This window comes from Emydura macquarii, unplaced genomic scaffold (assembly GCF_026122565.2).
Source record: "Emydura macquarii macquarii isolate MOO-44397 ecotype Brisbane River unplaced genomic scaffold, CSIRO-AGI_Emac_v2 contig_1483, whole genome shotgun sequence".
Classification (NCBI taxonomy): Eukaryota; Metazoa; Chordata; order Testudines; family Chelidae; genus Emydura; species Emydura macquarii.
The window spans coordinates 3702973-3722433 of record NW_027131620.1 but is presented as its reverse complement, the minus strand read 5'-3'; the positions used below and the strand labels follow the sequence as shown (position 1 = coordinate 3722433).

At 49.4% G+C, this 19461-nt stretch overlaps 1 protein-coding gene across 4 annotated transcripts in view; it reads left to right on the top strand.

Moving 5' to 3' along the window:
- The window catches only part of ZNF512B (zinc finger protein 512B), a 51868-nt gene that overhangs the window by 15885 nt on the left and 16522 nt on the right, over positions 1-19461 (top strand). For 2 of the 4 annotated variants that reach the window (XM_067554071.1, XM_067554073.1), the window contains 10 exons: positions 2169-2248; positions 3883-4011; positions 7626-7798; positions 7988-8241; positions 8715-8786; positions 10766-10900; positions 12947-13071; positions 16590-16682; positions 17650-17748; positions 19038-19208. In XM_067554071.1, the coding sequence (XP_067410172.1) occupies positions 2169-2248; positions 3883-4011; positions 7626-7798; positions 7988-8241; positions 8715-8786; positions 10766-10900; positions 12947-13071; positions 16590-16682; positions 17650-17748; positions 19038-19208 (1331 nt within the window). The remainder of the gene's footprint in view (positions 1-2168; positions 2249-3882; positions 4012-7625; positions 7799-7987; positions 8242-8714; positions 8787-10765; positions 10901-12946; positions 13072-16589; positions 16683-17649; positions 17749-19037; positions 19209-19461) is intronic. The other 2 variants (XM_067554072.1, XM_067554074.1) reach the window with 2 other exon arrangements.

The window sequence follows — 19461 nt, the reverse complement described above, 5'->3', positions numbered from 1 at the left end:
TGTCCACAGATGGGAAGGATGTCAGCAAATCTGTCTCCCGTGCAGTCTGCTTTTGACAAGCAGGGACATGCCTCTTCATCCCAGAGGATGTTCCTGACGTGTGCTCTGTTAGGAACCCAGAATCTTCAGAGGCAGGTGAGGAGGAGAAGGAAACTCCCCTCCCTTCTCTTGCAAGGAACACAAATCTGTGCTGTCAGCTTATGTGGCAAGCCAGGAGACCAGCACGGGGTTAGTCGATTCCTCCGAGTGTTTCATGAGGAATTTGAGTGTGTAATTGTCCCATTCACTGGGAATGGAGTAGAGCCCTGAAAAATCTTTGATGTACCAAGAGCCCAACTGGGAAACTGACAATCTGCAGTGGAAGAGGAAGGGCAGGGGTCCACCTTGCTTTTGGGGGTGCTGAGTCTCTGCTGCATTACTCCTGTCTAATCCTAAGTAACCCCATCGATCTCAGTGGAGCAGTGCAGTGCTGGATAGGCCTTCTTGCTGCTAGCCGGAGACCATAATGTTATGACCCAAGCATTTCTGTAGCACCCAGCACTGTGATGGATAAATACTGACCATTCAGAAGGGTTCTGAACTGTTTGGGCAGGCCCATGACAATAATTAAAGCTCTATTGCTGAACAGAGTTAGACCAACGCATGGCTTTATCTCCTGTTTTGTTTTAAAGGGGGGGTTGTTGGGGGTTTTGTGTAAAATTAAAATGACCATGTCAATCCTGCTTGAAATGATGGGAAGTTGCATTAGGACACTGGCGCAGGAGTTGGCAGCAGAACGCAGGCCATTGAATACCAAAGGCGCTCAACCAAATAAGATTTTCAAAGAATGAAGCATGCTGATGAGGGTTATATTTTAAGGGTCCATTATAGCGGCTGTAATGCAGGATGCTAGTGGAAGTCTTATGAAAATTCTGCCCTGTGGGACATCTGCTCGGTAGAGGGATTCTGACACCAGGGTCATTTGGGTAAGTACCTTGCTGCCGTCGATGTGTTCAGCAAGTTTGAGAGCAGAAAAACTGATAATCCAACCTTAGTTCACGTGGGGTCAGGTTGAGAACTGGGTGACATTTTTCAAACAAATAGTTTAGTTGCTAAAAAATAAAATAAAATGCAGTTTTGGGTCGACCAAAACTATTCACGGATTTGGGTCAGATTCGATGAGTAGTTTTGGCTAGGGAAAAAGTGATGTTTTTATGAACGTTGAAACATTTCATTTCGATATTTTCAAAATGCGAATGTCAACTCTTCCTTTCAGAATGACGTTTTGCACTTACACCAGCAAAAGTTATGTCCCTCGGTGGGGGTGGTTTTTTTCACATCCCTGTGCGACAAAAGTTTTGCCGACAGAAGTGCTACTGTAGACAGGGCCTTATTTGTAAAAAGCAAAAAAGGATAAAATAACATTGAAAACTATACTAAAAAAAAATGTTCTTCCTTCCTGGCTCACTCCAGCCTCTGCAATCTGCCGTTGTCAGCCCCATGGCCATGACTCGTAACTCTTCTTTAACCATGCCGGCTACTCCTGTCTCTCATCTCCTGTCCCATAACACTCCCATTGTAAGCACAACTCTCACTGCCACTTTGCTGTCCATTGCCGGTCGAGATCGCTGTGCGGGCAATGTGGAAGTGCAATGGTGCTCCAAAACATGAAGACGGGGCGGGACGATTCCTGTTTTCCCATCCGGGCTAGGGCGGCTCAATCCTATTGGTGACTCTGCCCCATTTTCTTCACTGGGCATCAGGATTTGGCCCTTTTTCCAGCCCAAGCCCGTTTGTCGTTGAAAGCAAAAAGAAAAGAACTCGTAGGTTGGGACTCTAGGAGCACTCAGCGTTGGCCTAGCTTGGCTCGTGCTGAAGTTGAGGGGAGTCGCACGCTGTTAAATGGGAACAGAACGAGCTGAATGCCGAGTGTTTGGAAAACCCCACCCTTGGAGTTCGGCTCCTGGCGTTCGTTGAGGTTGACGCTAACCCTTGGTTAGCTCCATGCCGGTGCGTGGGGGTATGAAGTTGGTCGGGACAGTCACAGCGCCGTCAGGAGGGAGTGCTGGGAACCGATGGGCTGTCCGTGCTGGAAAACGGGCAGAAGGAGTCTCGTGCTACGACAGAAATCAGGCTCTGAGACTGACAGCTGAGCAGCTGTGGGCCACATGCTCTGTTTTTGTTTGCAGGGAATGCAACCAGCGACAAAACAGAAGGCAAGAAGAAAGGGCGACCCAAAGCAGAGAACCAGGTGCTGAAAGACATCCCTGTAAGAATCCAAATCCATTTGGTGTTCTCCCCGTCTCTCTCTGTCATTCTCTCCTTCCCTCTCTCTCTCTTCCTCGTCCTGTCCAGCCCTCTGCCAAGCCGCTAGTAAAAAAAACCCAACCCCAAAGGGTCCGAGGTAGGGCGGGGCCTGCACTTGTGGGGACAGAGCGTGCCCAGCTGCTGTTCCGGCCCAGCCAATCTGATTCCATTCCTTGTGATGGAATCTGGGGGAGATGTCCTCACAGTGACTGTGCGTGCGTGTGCGTGTGTGTGCGCACGCGCCAGAGAGAAGAGGAGCTACAACCACCAGCCTCATTCAAAGCATGAGGCTGCTTTGCTATCTGGATTAGCGGCTCAGGCTCCAGTCTGAGTCCTTATGGCAGCCCTTCAAGCTAGGTGGGACGTCACTAAAGCTCTTTGAACACAGACCGTGCAATGTGAGACTGACTGGCTAGGTGCTGAGCGCCCATTGAACTCCGCACCTCTCAGGAGCAGGACCTAGGGATGCTGGTTTTACAAACTGGACAGCACAAGCGTATGTTCAAGCAGTTACTGCAGTTGCACACGCAGCCAGACGCAGATGTCAGTCAGCCATCTAGCTGCCCCTTTGGATGTATTTATGCCCAGGCAGAACCTGCTGTTGCGTGTGCTAATGAAGCTGAGTTTGCACGCACATTTGTCTGTGCAGCTGGGTGCGTCCCCTTTTATGCAAAGTGGGGTGTGCTTATTGGGGTGCCCTGGGCGACTGGATGATGTGAGCTCTGGCTCGTTTATGGGAATTATGTATAAAGTATGGTTTAACAAGTGCTATGATCCACAGTGTGGTTTCTTCACTAGGGTGGCCAAAGGTGGGGCGTGTTTGCTGGGCGGGGTTGGAATTACTCATTGGTGTAACAGGAAGAATAGATGCAATCTAGATTCTGACACGTGACTAGCGGTTTGGGCGCCCCACTTGAGACAGCTGGTTTCCGGCAAGCAGGTGCTCAACGCTTTCTGAGAGCCGGGCCGCCCCAGCCGTATCTCCAGTTGGACGCTCAAGCATCACGAGTCACTTGAACAATATTTTGCATTTAAATACAGGGGGGCTGTTCCGGGATCTGGCTTATTCGTGGTGGTGGTGTCGGAGCGGGTTTAATTATCCTGTGGCACGTAGTCAGGTGTGAATTATTCCCTGGGGAACTGTCCGGTTTAATTTCAGCCCTGTAGTGTGGACAACGTACAGAGCAGTTTGTCATTAAGCCAGGGTGCGGTGTGGTTTGGTGCCTAGGTGAAATGTGGGCCGGTTAAATCACTTTTGATGAAATTCATTCCAGGGGCTAGGCTAGAACATACTTTAGTCACTGGGAAACACAGCGAGAGAACGGCTGCTTCCCTTCCGCAGGTGCAATGTATGACTGCATGATCGCATCCCTGCCCCCCCGTTGAAGTGAATGCACAAAACTGAGTACTTGTACCTGATGGAGAGTAGGAGAGAGGTGCCCTGCAGTTCATTTTGCAGGTGCACGTTTTGAGTACCTGCTGGGTCTGCAAACTTTGCCCTGGCCCTTCCGCAATTTTTGCCCCAGCACGTGTTGTGTTCAGGGGATGCTTGAAGGTGTTTATTCAGCTGCATGCCACGATGTCTCCCTTTCTCAGCTGACCCTGATGAACCACTGGAAAGATGAGTTCAAGGCCCATTCCAGGGTGAAATGCCCCAATTCAGGCTGCTGGCTGGAGTTCCCTAGTATTTATGGCCTGAAGTACCATTATCAGCGCTGCCAAGGGGTAAGGAGGACTGAGGTTTGTGTTTCATTTTGATGATCAGTTCTTGTGTGTCTAATTTGCAGTGTACCCCTTCACTTCCAGCAAAACACCCACGGATGGACCATGTCTCAGCAGGAGGGCTGAACTGCATGGGTCTCTCACGTTTTCACAGGCGCCTTCATGTTGAGTCAATATCTTATCCCCAACCCTCCTCTAACCATCCACTCATGTTTCTGACATCTGACCTGGACCGTCTGAACCTGTCTGGACCTGCTGCACCTCTTCCTGTCATTCATCACATGTTCTGTCAGCCCTGGGAATGGGTTTTTCCAGGTTGCTTTCCATGTGGTGGCACGATGCCAGTGAGCTCCTGTCCTCTGCAAGCCTGTGGTTTCATGCCCACCAAAGCTGTGTGACTGGCTGGCTTTTATTATTGGGCCGATCTCAAGAAGAAGACGGAGTTGTCTCCATTAGGTTACGTCTACACAGCGCTTTGGAGCGTGCCTCCCAGCCAGGTCGGCAGACTGGGTTTGGCGGGGCTCACCCCAGCGCTCTAAAAACAGCTGTGCGGCCAGCGCTTCGAAGCTGTGGCGTGGGCTGGGGCTCGTGCTGTGAAGTTAGGGACGAGGATGGGCTTCAAAGCGCTGTCTGCACCGCCGTTTTCAGAGCGCAGGTGCAAGCCCCGCTAATCCAAGCCTGCCAACCCCTTGCTCCAAAACACTGTGGAGACGTAGCCTAGGGCTGTGTCGACCCCGCAGCCGGCGGGGTGATTTGCAGCTCATTTAGACACGTCTGCCAGCCGTGCTCTAGCTAGCTTGTTAAAACTAGCAGTGAGGACGCAGCGATGCAGGCTAGTAATGTGAGTGCGCACCTGGGGAGCCTGGGGCTTATGCAGTAAAGTCCGATCTGAATTTACCCTTTTTCCTAGGATCTGTGCAAGGTAACACCTCCAGTCTGCTTGAGCCACAGCCGCTTGACGTGTTAAATCAAGCTGAAGGTGTTGCCTTGCATGGACACTGGGGAAAAGATCACATGCAGGTGCAGCTTAGCGAGCGTCTGGTCAGTTTTCCTAGTCAAGACAAAGCTATCTTGTTCCTCAGCATATTGGCATCTTGAATGTTCCTGGGAAATCCATGGCCAGGCTCCAAAATGCCTGGGTTGGTTCATCTGAATCATACAGGACTGGAAGGGAGGTTCTCTAGGCCAGTGCCCTGCACGCGAAGCTGGGAATGAACGTAAGGAGCCTGACGATCTAAATGAGCTGGATCTTTTAAAGCATCACAAAACTCAAAACCTCCGCAGCAGACCCCATTTTGAACTACTGGGGGGAAAATACCAAAGGGCCCACTTAGTTTAAATGAAGTTTTTGTTTCCTTTTTAAGCTGCTGAGTCATTTAATTAGGCTCTTCCTTATCCAAGAAGACGCTCATTTTGTTTGCAGTTGTCTTTTGTGCCAGTGTCAGTGTGTGTCCATGGGCAGGTATCTTTGTGCCTGCTGCAGAAATCCATGTGAAATGGCCATCCCCACAAAAGGAAATTGCTCGCCTGGATTACGTGACCTCACCTCTAAAAAGAAAACCACAGACGCCCCAGGATGGAGGGCGAGATGAATGTGCTTTTGGAGCAGTGTGTGAGATGTAACCGGGTCCCCCCACGAGGTAGACATCCTAGCGTGGATACCACCTGTGTGACGTGGCGCTGACGGTGGTTCTTTGCAGATGGCAGGTGGGGGTGATTTTTAAAGATTAAATGGTAGTAGTTCCCAGTTTGTGCCAGGCACTTTGCTAACAGAGGGAGGTGCAATCCCTGCCCCATACCGTTCAAAACGTTAAAAAGGCTAGTGGAGGAAATATGTTTCTTTTTTTTTTTTTTTTTTTTTTAATTAATGATTCCAAACCCACCCCGGCCAGAAATCTTCCCCTGCCCCCCACTTCAATGTGAGCAGTTGGGAGTGTGCAGAATTTCTGGGCAGGCTCCAAACAGGCTAATTTGTCGAGATTCAAAGGCAGCAGAAACTCAGCCGTGATGTCTCTGCAGAAACCTTTCTGTAATCAGCAATCTCCCCTCCCTTTTCTGCCACACTTTTATAGCACTGAGGGTTGCTAGGCAGTTGCTGTTTATCTCAGGCTCTAATTGCTGCTGTTTTCTAGTTTATCAAGAGGCGGCGAGGGCTATACACATGGGGGTCGGTTTGCTTTACCTGCCATGGCCTGGGTAGCTCGGAGGACAGGCAGCGAATGTTTTGAAGTATGGAATCCACACTCCCGGGAACAGGATTATCAAATCTATTAGCCCCTCTAGTGGTCGTGTTCCCTGGGCAATGTCAGGCCAGATCATGCAAGTGGAGGAATTTGGCGCGATCACGTGGTTCTGATGGCCTGAGCTGAAGGCCCTTTGTTGCCCATAGAGGATAGAATTTGCCCCAAACGTAGGGGCCAGGCCAGAGCCCTCTGTTGTCCTATTTGAATCTGCAATGGAGAAGTCAGGGGATGCAGTGCACAGGGTTCTGATTTCTCAGGAGGGACCTTTTGCTATAAAGAGATAGCTCTACTATTGCATTTCTTGACGCTTCCTAGTACGTACATGGGGTGAAATCCTGGCCCCGTTGGAGTCAATGCGAGTTTTGCCTTTGCTTTCAAGAGGGCCAGGATTTCACCCAGGATGTCTTTAATAGAGACAGGGAGTTCTGATGTGTGATCAGTGCTTGCTTCCATTACGCTCCAGCTCCTTCTGTCCACACGGACTGGACTAATTCTGGATTCCCTGACACTTCCCTTGTCTGCACATGCCTGTCAGTGCACAGGGATGGCTCTTCATTCCCTGATGCTCTCAGGAAGGAGAGGCAGCTCTTTCCTTTAACCCAACAGTCTTTCCACAGGCAACCCCACCCTTGGTCCTAACCCCTTAGATTCCCATTGCCTGGGGAAGGTTTTTCCCTAGTAAAATGATCCAAGCCCCACATGGCTTAGTCCCCATCAAAATTCCAAAGCATGTGGAGAGCATTTTATGCGGAGCTTTGCATGGGAATTAAATTGATAGGGGAGCCCAGACTGCAGATAATGAGGGAGTGAAAAAGAGAATGGGAAAGGAAATCCAATTGCAGGATTCACCCTCCAATTCAAAGCTGCAACACAAAATAAACTGGCCCCGTTCTCAAAAAGCAGCCATCTGAATTGTGCACAAAAATCTGACTTTCTAGCAGTCTTGTAGTTGTGTGTCTCTGTGCCTGTTTCCATGTGCCAATGCAGGATTTTAGGCGGCCATTTGTACTGGGATCTCTGTTTTGCTTTTATCAAAAAAAGGTGGTTATTCTCTTTTCATTCCCCTTTTGATGCACCAGAGTATGGGTAGCTCACCAAAGCCCTCCCCTGTCTGCAGTTTAAAATGCTGGCTGGAATTTCCAAAGGATCCGAAAATAAATGAGCATCCAATTCCCTTTGACTTTCACGGGCAGTCAGGTACCTAACTCCCCTGTGCTTTGGAAAACTCATCTGCTGTGTTGTAGTGCTGATGGCGTGAGAGGAAAGGAATTCTCCTACCTCCAAGTCTTGTCAGCGGGAGTTTGCGGGGGTGTTCCTGCACTTGCAGGGGAAGCGCTGGTCTTTTCCCTCTCTAGTGTCTCCGCTCTCTTGCAGGGGGCAATCTCGGAGAAGCTGACTTACCCTTGCTCTTACTGCGTAGCTGCCTTCACATCCAAAACCCAGCTGGAGAAGCACAGGCTCTGGAACCACTTGGATAGGCCAGTACCAGCTAGCAAAGCAGAAAACAAAGTGCAGAAAGCCGTTGGCAAAGGCAGTGGCAAGAAAAGGTACCGGCACATGGCTTAGATGCTTGCCAGTGGTTTGGGGAAGGCTGGGAAGCGAGAAGGGGAAAACTCCCCATTCTCTTCCCACTAGCCACTCTGGTGCAATCCCGATTGGCTGCTGGGTTGAAAGAGATGTCACCGGCGTTGCTTTCTTGACTCCACTTTACATGAGCCCTCTCTGCTTTGCCCTAGAGCCGCTGAGAGTTCAGATTCCCCCACCATCCGTCCCAAACAGGCAAAGATGGAAAAGAGCGTTGTCCGCCCGCACCCCGAGAACGGAGAGTGCATGGTGGAGAACAGGGAGAAGAAAGTATTTCAGACCGCGGCAAAGGAGGCAGTAGCGGCAGCTATCCCGACCGCCAAGTCTTCAAGCAGCAAAGATCCCAAACAGCAAAGGGGCACGCAGCCTTCCCTCCAGGAGGAGGACCCAGAGAGGATGAAGCACAGTAAGATTAGAGCCCGGGGCTACGTTGGTTCAGGAGGCCGGAGAAGGTGGTGTCCCAGGGCGAAGGGTAGAGAAATTCCTGGCCTCCAGTATAGCAACGTGAGGGAGGAGGACTTCATTGAAAGCAATGGCCAGATCTGCCTTCTGAAGACAGGAATAATCTCTCGGATATTAGGGTTATCTAGCAGACCTGTTAGCTGCCGTGGGACCTGGAGAGGACAGCATCTCTTATGCAGAGCGCCTCTCGTACGATACGGGGGTGTTAGACTGGGGGCCCCTTCCATAGCTGCTTTATTTCAGAGCAATAAAGTACCCTGGGGAGATCCAGGGGGTAAAGCGAGGATGGATCCCTTCCTGTTCACCTCCTGATCCAGAGTTTGTCCAGGTGCCTTTGCTTCGTGTATATTTAAATCCACGCTTGCAGTACAGTTATTTGACCAAATTTTTATCTCTGTTTTCTCTCTCTCGAGTCAGGAAGGAAACAGAAAACTCCTAAGAAATTTACCGGGGAGCAACCATCAATCTCGGGGACATTTGGATTGAAAGGTAACATACAGGGCAGCCCTGTTTCAATGCCAGCACCAATAGCTTCCCTCTCTGTGTTCCCTGGATACTCCCCCACCTACCTGCTCCTGTGTTTCATCTAGCAGCTAACTGCTGTGAAAGCAGCAATCTGTGATCCTTTCATATCCCGGGCACCCTTACCAGAGCATCCAACAGATGCATTGTTTAGGCTCTGTTTTCAAGACGGGACCTAAAACTTCAGCTGTGAATGACTAAGGACGGAGATTATCCCCTCTGACTTACCACCCAGAAATAGAGGGATGGGGCAGGACCAGAAGTATGGCTCATAGACTTATAGACTTTAAGGCCAGAAGGGACCATCATGATCATCTAGTTTGACCTCCTGCACATTTCAGGCTCCAGAACCTCACCCACCCACTCCTGTAATAGACCCATATTCTCTGGCTGAGTTACTGAAGTCCTAAGATCCTGATCGAAAAACCTCCTGTTGCCTCTGATTTAATATTCTACCTGCAGCTCCGCTCATAATATGCTCCAGCATCTTCATCTCCTTTCCCATCTCGGATGTCGGCAACCAATTACCGGATCCCTAGTGTCGTTAACAGCCAGTTGGGACCTGGAGTTTGAGGAGTATTTTTGCATGCGCATTCCTGCCCTTGCCTAAGCAAATCAGCCGTCTGTGCTGAGAAATACACATTTGCACTTGCAAAGGCTCCGTTTTCACGCGTGACTCTGCAGGGGGCAGAAAGACAGTGCAAACTGAGGCCTCAAAATGATCATTGCTCTCAGGACTCACGTTCTAAAATTCAGGCCTGCAGATATTGGACCAAAAAGTGATTCTGGGCAGAGAGGTCTTGCTGCAGCCTATATCTGCCCCTCTTGGCCAGGTTTCAAAAGTGACCTTTAAAACATTGTCAGTTTCTTCCACACACCCAGATGGGGCTGTTATTACTATTTGTTTCTTGGTCCATCAGGGCGCTTGCATGACACTACACAATACAGAGGGGAAGACACGATCCTGGCCCCTTTCCTTGGTGGATTATGGCCAAAAAGCATCACATAAGACGTGTGTCTTGAGGGGCCAGATTGAAAAGGGAGCGATCGCTTGTTCCAAGCATGGAACAAGATGCAAAGATGAGGTGGGAGACAGGACACAAAAGGCATGCTTAGAAGAGAAGCTGGACTGACTGCCGCTCGCTCTGTGCGTATATAACTCTGCCTGCTAATCCCTTTTCCACCAAGAGCGCATTTGTTTGCTTTTGCAGGCAGGCTTGGCAAGGCAGCCGTTACTCAGCGGCGCAGGTGGCAGCAGCCTGGTCTGCTTAGGGATTTCTGTTCCCACGTGTGCCTGGCACTCACTCTTCCACTAACCCTCCTCTCTCTCGGTGCAGTTTCACGCAGTCTGACATGTTTAATGAAGTCCTAGGATTCGTGATGGCAAATTTTTAAGGATAGGGGGAGTAAAGATCCCGTTTGGAATCCCAGAGCTGCGTTATTTAATAGCAGGGACCCTGGATTCCCTTTGTGAGCAGCGACCCAAAGCTGTGCCGTGCACGAGTCCCTTATCAGAAACAGCTCTTTAATAATCCAGATTGTCTTTCAAATTCCTCCGTCGGGCGTCATGCAGAAACCCCTCCCAGCTCATTCTCCTTGCCAGTAACCACGCATTCTCCCTCCCTTGTCTGAGGTGAGGTCCTGTGCTCTGTCTTGGCTTGGAATTTCTCAGGAAGTGTCTGACTTTCTGTTGGTAAAATTCAGGGTGCATTCTTGACTCTATATATCATAGGAATGTGGGTCGAATCCAGCACTTGCTGCATAGGCGGAACTGCCATTGACTTCAGTAGTCGTTGTGCCTAAGCACTGCAGGATTGTTGCCTAATAAGTGACCATCCGTTAGATAACGTTATCCGGAAGAACAGCCATTAAATCTCTTTGACTTAAGCCAGGCCCCAGTTTTGTCATCTTGTATGTCTTTAATGAAGGTCCCTCTCTTTCTACAGGCCTGGCCAAAGCAGAGGACAAAGCAAAGGCCCATCGAGCCAAGAAACTGGAGGGGACCAGCAGCACGGATGAACTGAAAAAGAAGCCTCCAGGAGCTGGTGCAAGAAGGGAAGCCGTTGCGCATTTATCGTCAGGTGAGGTTGATGGAGCACCTAACAGAGTGAAGAGTCTGCTGTCCGCTCAGAACCGGCTCACTTGGTGGTAACTTCCCAAGAGTGAGGAAGAAAAAACAAAGCAACAGTTTGGTTAACGGAGCTAGGATAATAATAGACCAAAGTCCTGACTGGGGCAAAATTCTCCCAGAAGTCATTTTTCCCCCTGAGCGAGGAATGACTAGTGGTTAAGAAAATGTTTCTGCACTTGTCTTGGTGCCTGGCGCACTCAGAGAGAGCTTCTTTTTAAACCTTCCCATTCATGGTAGGCTCCGTTCTCAACGTGGACTTTGGGGTATTAGTGACATTTAGGCCCAGATATCAAGCCGGGGCCAAAGAGTGCTTGGCCGAGCTCAGGAGAGGGTGGCTGAGAAGATTCTTTATGCCGCTGTTTCAGTCCCCTGATCCTGGATTGATCTCCATTATTCCAGTTCCCCGTGGCAATTTAGAGCAGCCAATAGGCTGCTCTGATTTACCCCTCTTGCGTGTGGCCGTAAAGGGCCATTTTAGCAGCAGACCATTATTGCAGCAGTGGGGTGGAGTTCCCATGCCACAGCCCCTGCCACAGGGAGGGAGGGTGGGATAGGAGCCACTACAGACACTCCCAACTATCCTGCTGCATAGGAGAGATTGCCCAGGGGCCAGTGAAGATGGCATTAGGGCAGCGAAAGCAACACAAAACTTCCCCAAGGCTGCCTAGAATCTGGCGGGTGGTTTCAAGTGATGACGCTACAAGCAATGGAAAATGATACAAGCCCAAATCCTGCCCCCCATGCATGACGTCGATAGCCAAACTGCCACTGACTTCAGTGGGACCTGATTTTGGACTATTGGCTGCACTTTGTGCACAGCTTTTCCACCGCTAACTACAAGGACACCCCGACCATGTTATGTCTGCGTCTCTGAGTCCTTCCACAGGCAGCGCCTGCTTTCGCTGGGCGCCTTGGCAGCAAGAGGAATGCAGGAGGTGCAGGGTAAACACAGCAGCAGTGCTTTTCACTGATTTCACAGGCAAATAAACGGCTCCCTGAGCTCATCGCAACGTGGAGACGTTCAAATAAACAAGCTCAGCAGGCCGCATGCTGACCCTACTTCCCCGGTGTAAAACCGGAGTCACCCTAGTGAGATCAATGGAGCTAACTGCAGATTTACATCAGGCTGTGGTCAGAATCCGGTCTCCTGTGAGCTTTTAAAAAAATCTCATATCACACATTGAAATCAACACATGTCAGAAACTTGGCATGCAGATGGCAGTTGTCTGTATTTGTGCAGGTAGCAGAGATACCAGTTCCAGAGCTTACGTGCCCCCGGTCAGTTCTAAAGCCTGCTGCTGATTTTTATGTTTCATTCCTTCTATGTGTTTCTTTTAGGGGAGATGAGTTGTTATGGGGGAGGAAAGATCCCTGCCAGCCACTCATAGGGCCGTCTGTCTAGAGATCCGGGCTTCCCCCTACTGCTTGTAAAGGAATGCTAAACTCTATTATACTGTCTGGCCCCTAGGCGATGCTGGGTGTAAAATACCTTATTTAAACAAACCTCTGCAGCGCCTGGCAGAGCATTAAAGGATCTTATGATGATCACCCCTGATGTGTAGAAGCCAGCTTTGTAGCTAGAAACAGAAGGAACTGTGCAACAAAGGTTGCAGGATCTTATCAACATGCCGCTCTTCAGCGCCTCAGAGAACTTCAGCTTTGACAGACATTCAGAATGGACAGACCGGAAGCAGTGTTTTGCCAGATTTCGAACTGCAAACAAACACCGCAAAGCCGTTGCAGTAATTTTATGTGCAAATTAGGCACACACTCGCACGTGCGTTTTTGCACATATAATTTTGGAAATGTGATCTGCAATTTTGGGGTTTTTTCTACAAATGATTTGTTGTATTTGACAACTTCGGTGACTTCCAACCGGTTGAACCTTGATGTTTCTCTTATTCATGGATCCTGGAAAGGGCTTTTCTCTGAAAAAAAAGATTTGTCCCACTAGCACCAACTTTTGTACCTGTTTTGCCTTTCTTCCCCGCTCTAGCAAGCCCAGAGGAGCAGTGGCAGCGGGAGATCAATGAGAAAGGAGAAGTTGCCTGTCCTACCTGTGGCGTTATAACCAGGAAAACCGTTGTCGGGCTCAAAAAGCACATGGACGTCTGTCAAAAAGTAGGCACTTGCAATGTTCACGTTTAGCTCATTTATTCTGGTGGGGAAGATGTTTTCACACCCTAGAATGAAATTATGAATAATAAATACATACCTAGCTCTGACATAGCACTTTTCACGAGTGGACCTCAGAACGCTTCACAATCATTCATGGATTTAGCCTTACAACACCCCGACAAGATAGGATGATGATATGGTCCCCATTGTACAGATGGGGAACAGAGAAGCTTAGGAATTTGCCCATGGGTCACACACAAAGTCTGTGGCAGAGCAGAGAATTAAACGTGCAGCTCCTAAGTCTTAGGCCAATGCTCTAACCACTGGTCCATCCTTCCTCTTGTTTGATTGATTGATCTTCTCAAACTGAGATTGGTGCGCGCTAAACCTCAGGCTGGGCTGTGGCACACTTACAGGTTGTCTCCAGAGAGCTGGCTCGTTGCTTCAGGCTGGCTTCTCCTCCTTCCCGTCCAGCTGCTAAATTAATAGGTTTTTAAGGCCACTGTGGTCATCTAACCTGAGCTCCTGCATCACACAGGCCAGAGGGTTTCACCGGGGGACATTCGTGCATTGAGCCCGGTAACTCGTGGCTGTCGTAGGAGCACGTCTCTTAGAAAAACACCCCAGCACTCAACACTTCCCCAATATTACTTTCCCATATTGCTGCCGCAGGGGACATTAGGTGTCGTTAGAGGGCGGGTGATGAATGCAAGTGAAGGTGTGGATGAGATAATCTCTGTCTTAAAATGTAGCCCGTTAAACTTCAGTCTCTCAAAAACCAATTTATCCATTAAAGGGCAGAATCCATTCAAACCGTTCAGGCATGCAACCGCACACATTGCATTCGTACCTACTGTGTGAATGCAGTTACTGCCCTTGAGTGCACACGTTGGATGATCCAGGCAAATCCCCCAATTTGGGCACACAGTTGCAGTAATTACACACACAAATGTGCCCTGAAAACTTTTGAAAAACTGGGCCAGTACATATTTGTATAAGCTGTTTCCTTATTGGTTGGACAGAGTCTTCAGTTACAGCTGGGCAACGCCCGTGGTGCATGATACCCATTGTAGGTGTCCTACTGAGACCAGAATTTGGGGCGACTAGGCGTGTTTAGTAAGCCTGTCAAAGTGCCGTAGGCCAGTAATGGTAGCGTGGGAAGCTCTCTCTCTCCTCTGCACCAACATCCATCAGACACAAGGATGACATCTTCCTCAGTCTCCTGGTGGATTGCAAATAAATCCATTCTAACGGAAAGACGACGCAGGGTCAGTTCCTCCCACCTGGAAAGCGCGTGTCTCAGCTTTGGCTCCACTTTCACTTCCCAGAAATGCCTCCTCCGCCTGGCTTCCACGTTTATGCAGCAGTGGGGTACCATTGTCCTACGAACACCTGCTATTACATTGATATTGGTGGAAATCCTGGCTCCATTGAGGTCAGTGACGTCAGGATTTCAGCCATTCGATCTGCCATGTACAATGTGCTTTCTGAGCATCTCCCTGGACCAGCCGGTCACATAAAGGGCCACAAGGCCAGCCAGCCTGCTTGACATGTGAATCCACGTGAAGGTCCTAAAACTTGCTTCTCCGTCCGTGTGCAGATCGGGTAGCTAGGCCAGCCACTGCCTGCTGCGCCGCTCAGAGGGAGCCCATTCGGTGCTGCTCCCTGCCAGCCCATCGCTAGCTCTCCCGTCACGTCTGGCAGAATTTAATGCGGCTGGTTTGGGTGCAGATTAGCTCAAGGTTTATGATTTTCAGGGGGGTTGGAGATATGTTGTCACAGGCTATTTTAGAGAGACAAGGTGGGTGGGGCAATATCTTTTATTGGAATAATTTCTGTTGGTGGAAGAGACCCGCTTTCGAGTTTACACACGGCTCTTCTTCGTGGTTTCTGATGTCAGGAAAGCCTCCCCCCTGATGGGATTGTAGACCCAGATCTTAGCTCACCTCAAGATGGGGGTGCAAAAGCAGCTTTCTGCTCCCCTGATCCTAGGCAGCTGTGGACCCCAGCTGGTCCCCTGATGTAGACTGGGCCTGCTCTGACTTGAACCAATTTACAGTAGCCCCAAGTGCCTGGTATGGCAGTCAGAGATCACATGGGCACAGGAGACTCCTGACCACACACTCCTTGCACCCACGTAGCACTACACCAGTAGCCAAGAAGAGAAGTGGCTTAGGAGCTGGTGTTTTGTTGCTGGGCATTCCCCCTACGGTGGGTGTCCCTGATTCACCCTTAGCGCTCTGGTACCCTTCAGAAACAATCCCCTGCTTTGCAGGCTCTGTAAGGGAATTAATGGACAGATGCTAATGATGCACGAGGAGCCAAAGGTGAAGTAGCATAACATCGTTAGGGTGAATGATGAATGATGAATGATCTCCTGGCGGAAACTCGTAGAACCACAATAAAAAGGTGCCATTACCTTTGTTACCCATCTGAGAGACACTCAGATTTATGATTGGCTGAAAACTGGCATGTGAGGAGTCAATACCTTTTTTCTGGTTACCTCCTTAGGTTTAATCCTGAGGTCTGGAACAAGGTTAACCAATCAGATTACGTATACAAATATATTCCCCCCCCCCAATTGGCTGCAATTAGTTCATTATTCATTTCCCAAGAGATACATAATGGAGATGGAGGTTGGAACTCCAAGTTCACCTCCCCATTAATATGTTAGTTGCAAACTAAAATAAAAACCAGCTGGCACTTTATACAGTTAGCTGGTCCATCCACCTGGAACAATGACTGGATGAAATAGTACACGCACTGACTTCTTATTTTAGTGGCTATTTAGACTTATTGTCTCTTGGTTCGCTGTGGTGAGTATTTGCCTCTGGGGGTCAATAAATCTTGATACTCACCTCCATGAAAGTCAATATGTGCTTAATTGCTTTGTAAATTCTGCTTGTGCATCAGTAGGTTAGCAGTTGCAATGCGGAGTAGCTCATTTTCATCGCATTTTTTAACAAGCCACATGGAATGCAGAGTCGGGTCACATTGCAGAGTAATATTCTCAGGAAACTATTCTGCTGATGAAATCTCTATGACATTTTCAAGTAGTTCTTCAGTTCTAGACACTCCAATGACAGAGTGGAGCGTGTCACATTCCAGGACTCCTCCTGATTACTGATGTCGGCAGAGTGCCGTCTGTCGGAGACTGGTAGATCAACGCTCTGTATCCCTTTAATGAGCTAAACTGAGACACCAGCTCCAAATGCATGCAAACCTGCGGGGGTAGAAAATCCAGGTCTGAAATCAAACTGCTCCAGAGCTTGGGGCACGAGAGTTTGGAATCCACATTTGGTGCTTTGGAGAGAGAGTTCAAGCTGCCAACTCAGAGTGGGTACCAGGGTTGGGGTTCTGATCGAAGGGTCCGGTTCAGGTCCATTGCCATTCAGTAGCCTTCAGAGTGTCATCTGACGGGTCCTACATCAAGTGCTTCCTCTTGGGATGAGGCACAATGCAATCTTTGGGAAATCAAACAGGGAGTGGCCGGCGTGGTGACTCTTCTTTAATTTGTTCAGCTGCAGGATGCCTTGAAATGTCAACACTGCAAAAAGCAGTTCAAGTCCAAAGCCGGGCTCAATTACCACACCATGGCTGAGCACGTCAACAAGGTAAGGGCTCCTGGAGCACACGCTGATCTCCAGCTTTCATCCTTTCTCTCTCTCTGGAAGATGCAGGTGAAGAAGATGAATAAACAAACAGGTGAATTTGGGGCTTTTGCAAACAAGGGACTTGAAGCACTGGCTTTCCAGCATCCCACACACAGCTGCCGAGATGCACCTCAATCCAGATCTGCAACGTGCCTTCTCTTCCCTGTACCAGCCCTCTCCTGAGCAAAGACTATCAATCCTTAACACACAGCGTATATCCACATTTACAGTACGGACACGCACTGGAATCAGCAAGTCATGGCATGACCAGAAAAGACTAAAAATGACAAAAGTGTGGAACACTCAGGGAGCCAAATTTTCCAAGTGCCTAAACTCTGCCTCCAAAATTGGGCTTGCAAAACCCAGGGAAATGGGTTGTTACTTACAGGAATCCCATAATGAGACATTTAACCTCCTATTGGGCATGCAGCAAAGTCTACCCCGTCCGTGCAAATGTGGGTTTTGCACATGAACTTATCTGTGCACAGAAAAGCTGGCAGGCACAAACGTTTTGAGGCCACTCTTAAAAATCTGGTGCTGTATGTTTCTGGGAGACCAGAGCAGGGGCATAACAGTATTTTCTTTTGTCCTGAATTTATCAGTTCCAACTTGCCTTTTAGTTGTGAATTAATCCCCTGTGCTCTATTGTAAAAGCTTAATTTGACACTTATGAATTGCATATGGATTTTCAAATTAGTCATTTGCATGCAAACACATGCTAACTGTATGGGTAAATTAGGCAAGCGGTTTCCAGGGCATTTGTGTGCATGGAAACTATGGAAAATCCAGCCCAGGATTTTTAACCTGAGACTCTCCTCTAAGAGTTCATAGAGAGTAATCCTTGTGAGACAGAAGTTTGCTGCACTGAGGCACAGAGGACATAAGTGAATAGCTGACTCTGTCGCTTCTGTTACTTCCTTGTTTCCAGCCTGTTCCTGTGGAAACCGCTGGAGTTGGTGAACAGGAAGAGCGGGAAAGGCTGAGGAAAGTGCTAAAGCAGATGGGGAAACTGAAATGCCCCAATGAGGTACAAGAACAATTCCTGTTTATTGTTCTGCGAAAGGATGGAAGGAATAAAGAGCCCAGATTCAGAGGCGGACAGAGACTGTAGCAAAACATCTTTCAGCGTTTGTGGGCGTTTTAAAATGAATTTGCCGGAGCTTAGTTCTCCCCCAGGGTGTGTGCTCTCTGTGAAGGTTCCCACGAATGAGATTCCTGGCAGGAATGATCATGGAAACAGGGAAGCTGGGGAATATTCACAGAAGGGGAATTCCCAACTCATAAACTCAAGTATCTGCCCCAGAAAGCTGAGTCTCCTCTGATCAGGGAACAGAAACGTAACACATGTGGACCGACCTGTCCAATCGTATCTAACCAATCCAGTGGGAGTTTTGAATACTGGCAACCAACGAACTGCTTATAAACAAGCTCCAGACCAAGAATTATCCACTGAAGTTATTCAGTGAATAGCTTCAGGTAACATGCACTGTGAGCTATTTGCAGACAAATCGGGAGCAGGTAAAGGGGTAAAAATCTGTCAGATAAATCGGCTGTGAATGATTTGCCCAGCTCTGAAAGGTTGGTCCCGCATGCAGCAGGTCTCTCCACCCTCAGAAGTACCCTTTTCACTCCGTCTGTCGTACGTGGCTCACCGTGGTGCTGAAGGCACAAGTCAAGACCCAGCAGGTCTCCTCCCTCTATTTTGCCTTGTCTCGGAGGTTAAGTGTAATTTTGTTGAGGCTGTTTTGGAATGAAGGAATCCACTGGGCAGGCCAGGAGCAGGTGCCGTTGGCTGCTTTCCGTTTCATTGGGCGTGCTCCAAACAAGCAGCGAGTTCCGGTTGCTCTGAAGCCCCGTCTCATAACTGTTCCTGGGCAGGATTGGTGGGTGTACAGAACTGTCGGGGAGGTGGAGGGCGCCAGCTGGCGGAGCTGAGGTTCTAGTGACGTAAACGAGGACAGATGGCCCAGAAAGGGAGGCACTTCTCCTCCATTCCCAGGGCAGCGAGCCCAGTGGGTTTGGGGCACAACATCCTTGCCCACGATGAAGGACGTGATAAGACAGCTGCCTGCCCAGTGAGGGAGAGGTTGCGGGAATGGTGCACCTGCCCTGTGGTTGGCGGCTCCCCCATGGGTCAAATGGGCAAGTCGAGGGTCCATGCCATGGAGGGGCGGAACAACCCTGTAGGTGGTACCGAGCCCACAATGTGTTCCTCCTTGAAATGCTGGGGAGATGATGCTATGACCATTTCAGCCTGGAGGCGTGCACGTGCTGCGAATACACTCGCTAACCCCTCTGTGGTTCCCATCTCCATAGGGATGCACAGCCAACTTCTCCAGTCTGATGGGGTACCAGTACCACCAGAAACGGTGTGGGAAGCAGCCCTCCGAAGTGGAGAAGCCCATCTTCACCTGCCCGCACTGTGGAAAGAAGTACAAATCCAAGGCCGGACATGACTACCACCTGCGGTCGGAGCACACTTCTTTGGTGAGATGTCAGAGCAAGGCTGATGTTTAAAGCTCAGGTCTCCGTTCACTTAGGCAGATAGTGTGGTATGTGCAGCAAACCCGCATAGCCGCGTTACGTTCATAGGGCAGAGGAAACAGTCCTTGCAATGAGGGCCAAGCATCTCTGGTTTCCCTGGAGTTCTGAGAAGAAGGAGAAAAGCTCCTGCGTGGAATGATCGAGAAGGGTCAAGTGAAGCTTGAGTTCTCTGCTGTGGTGCGCACGCTCCTACCTG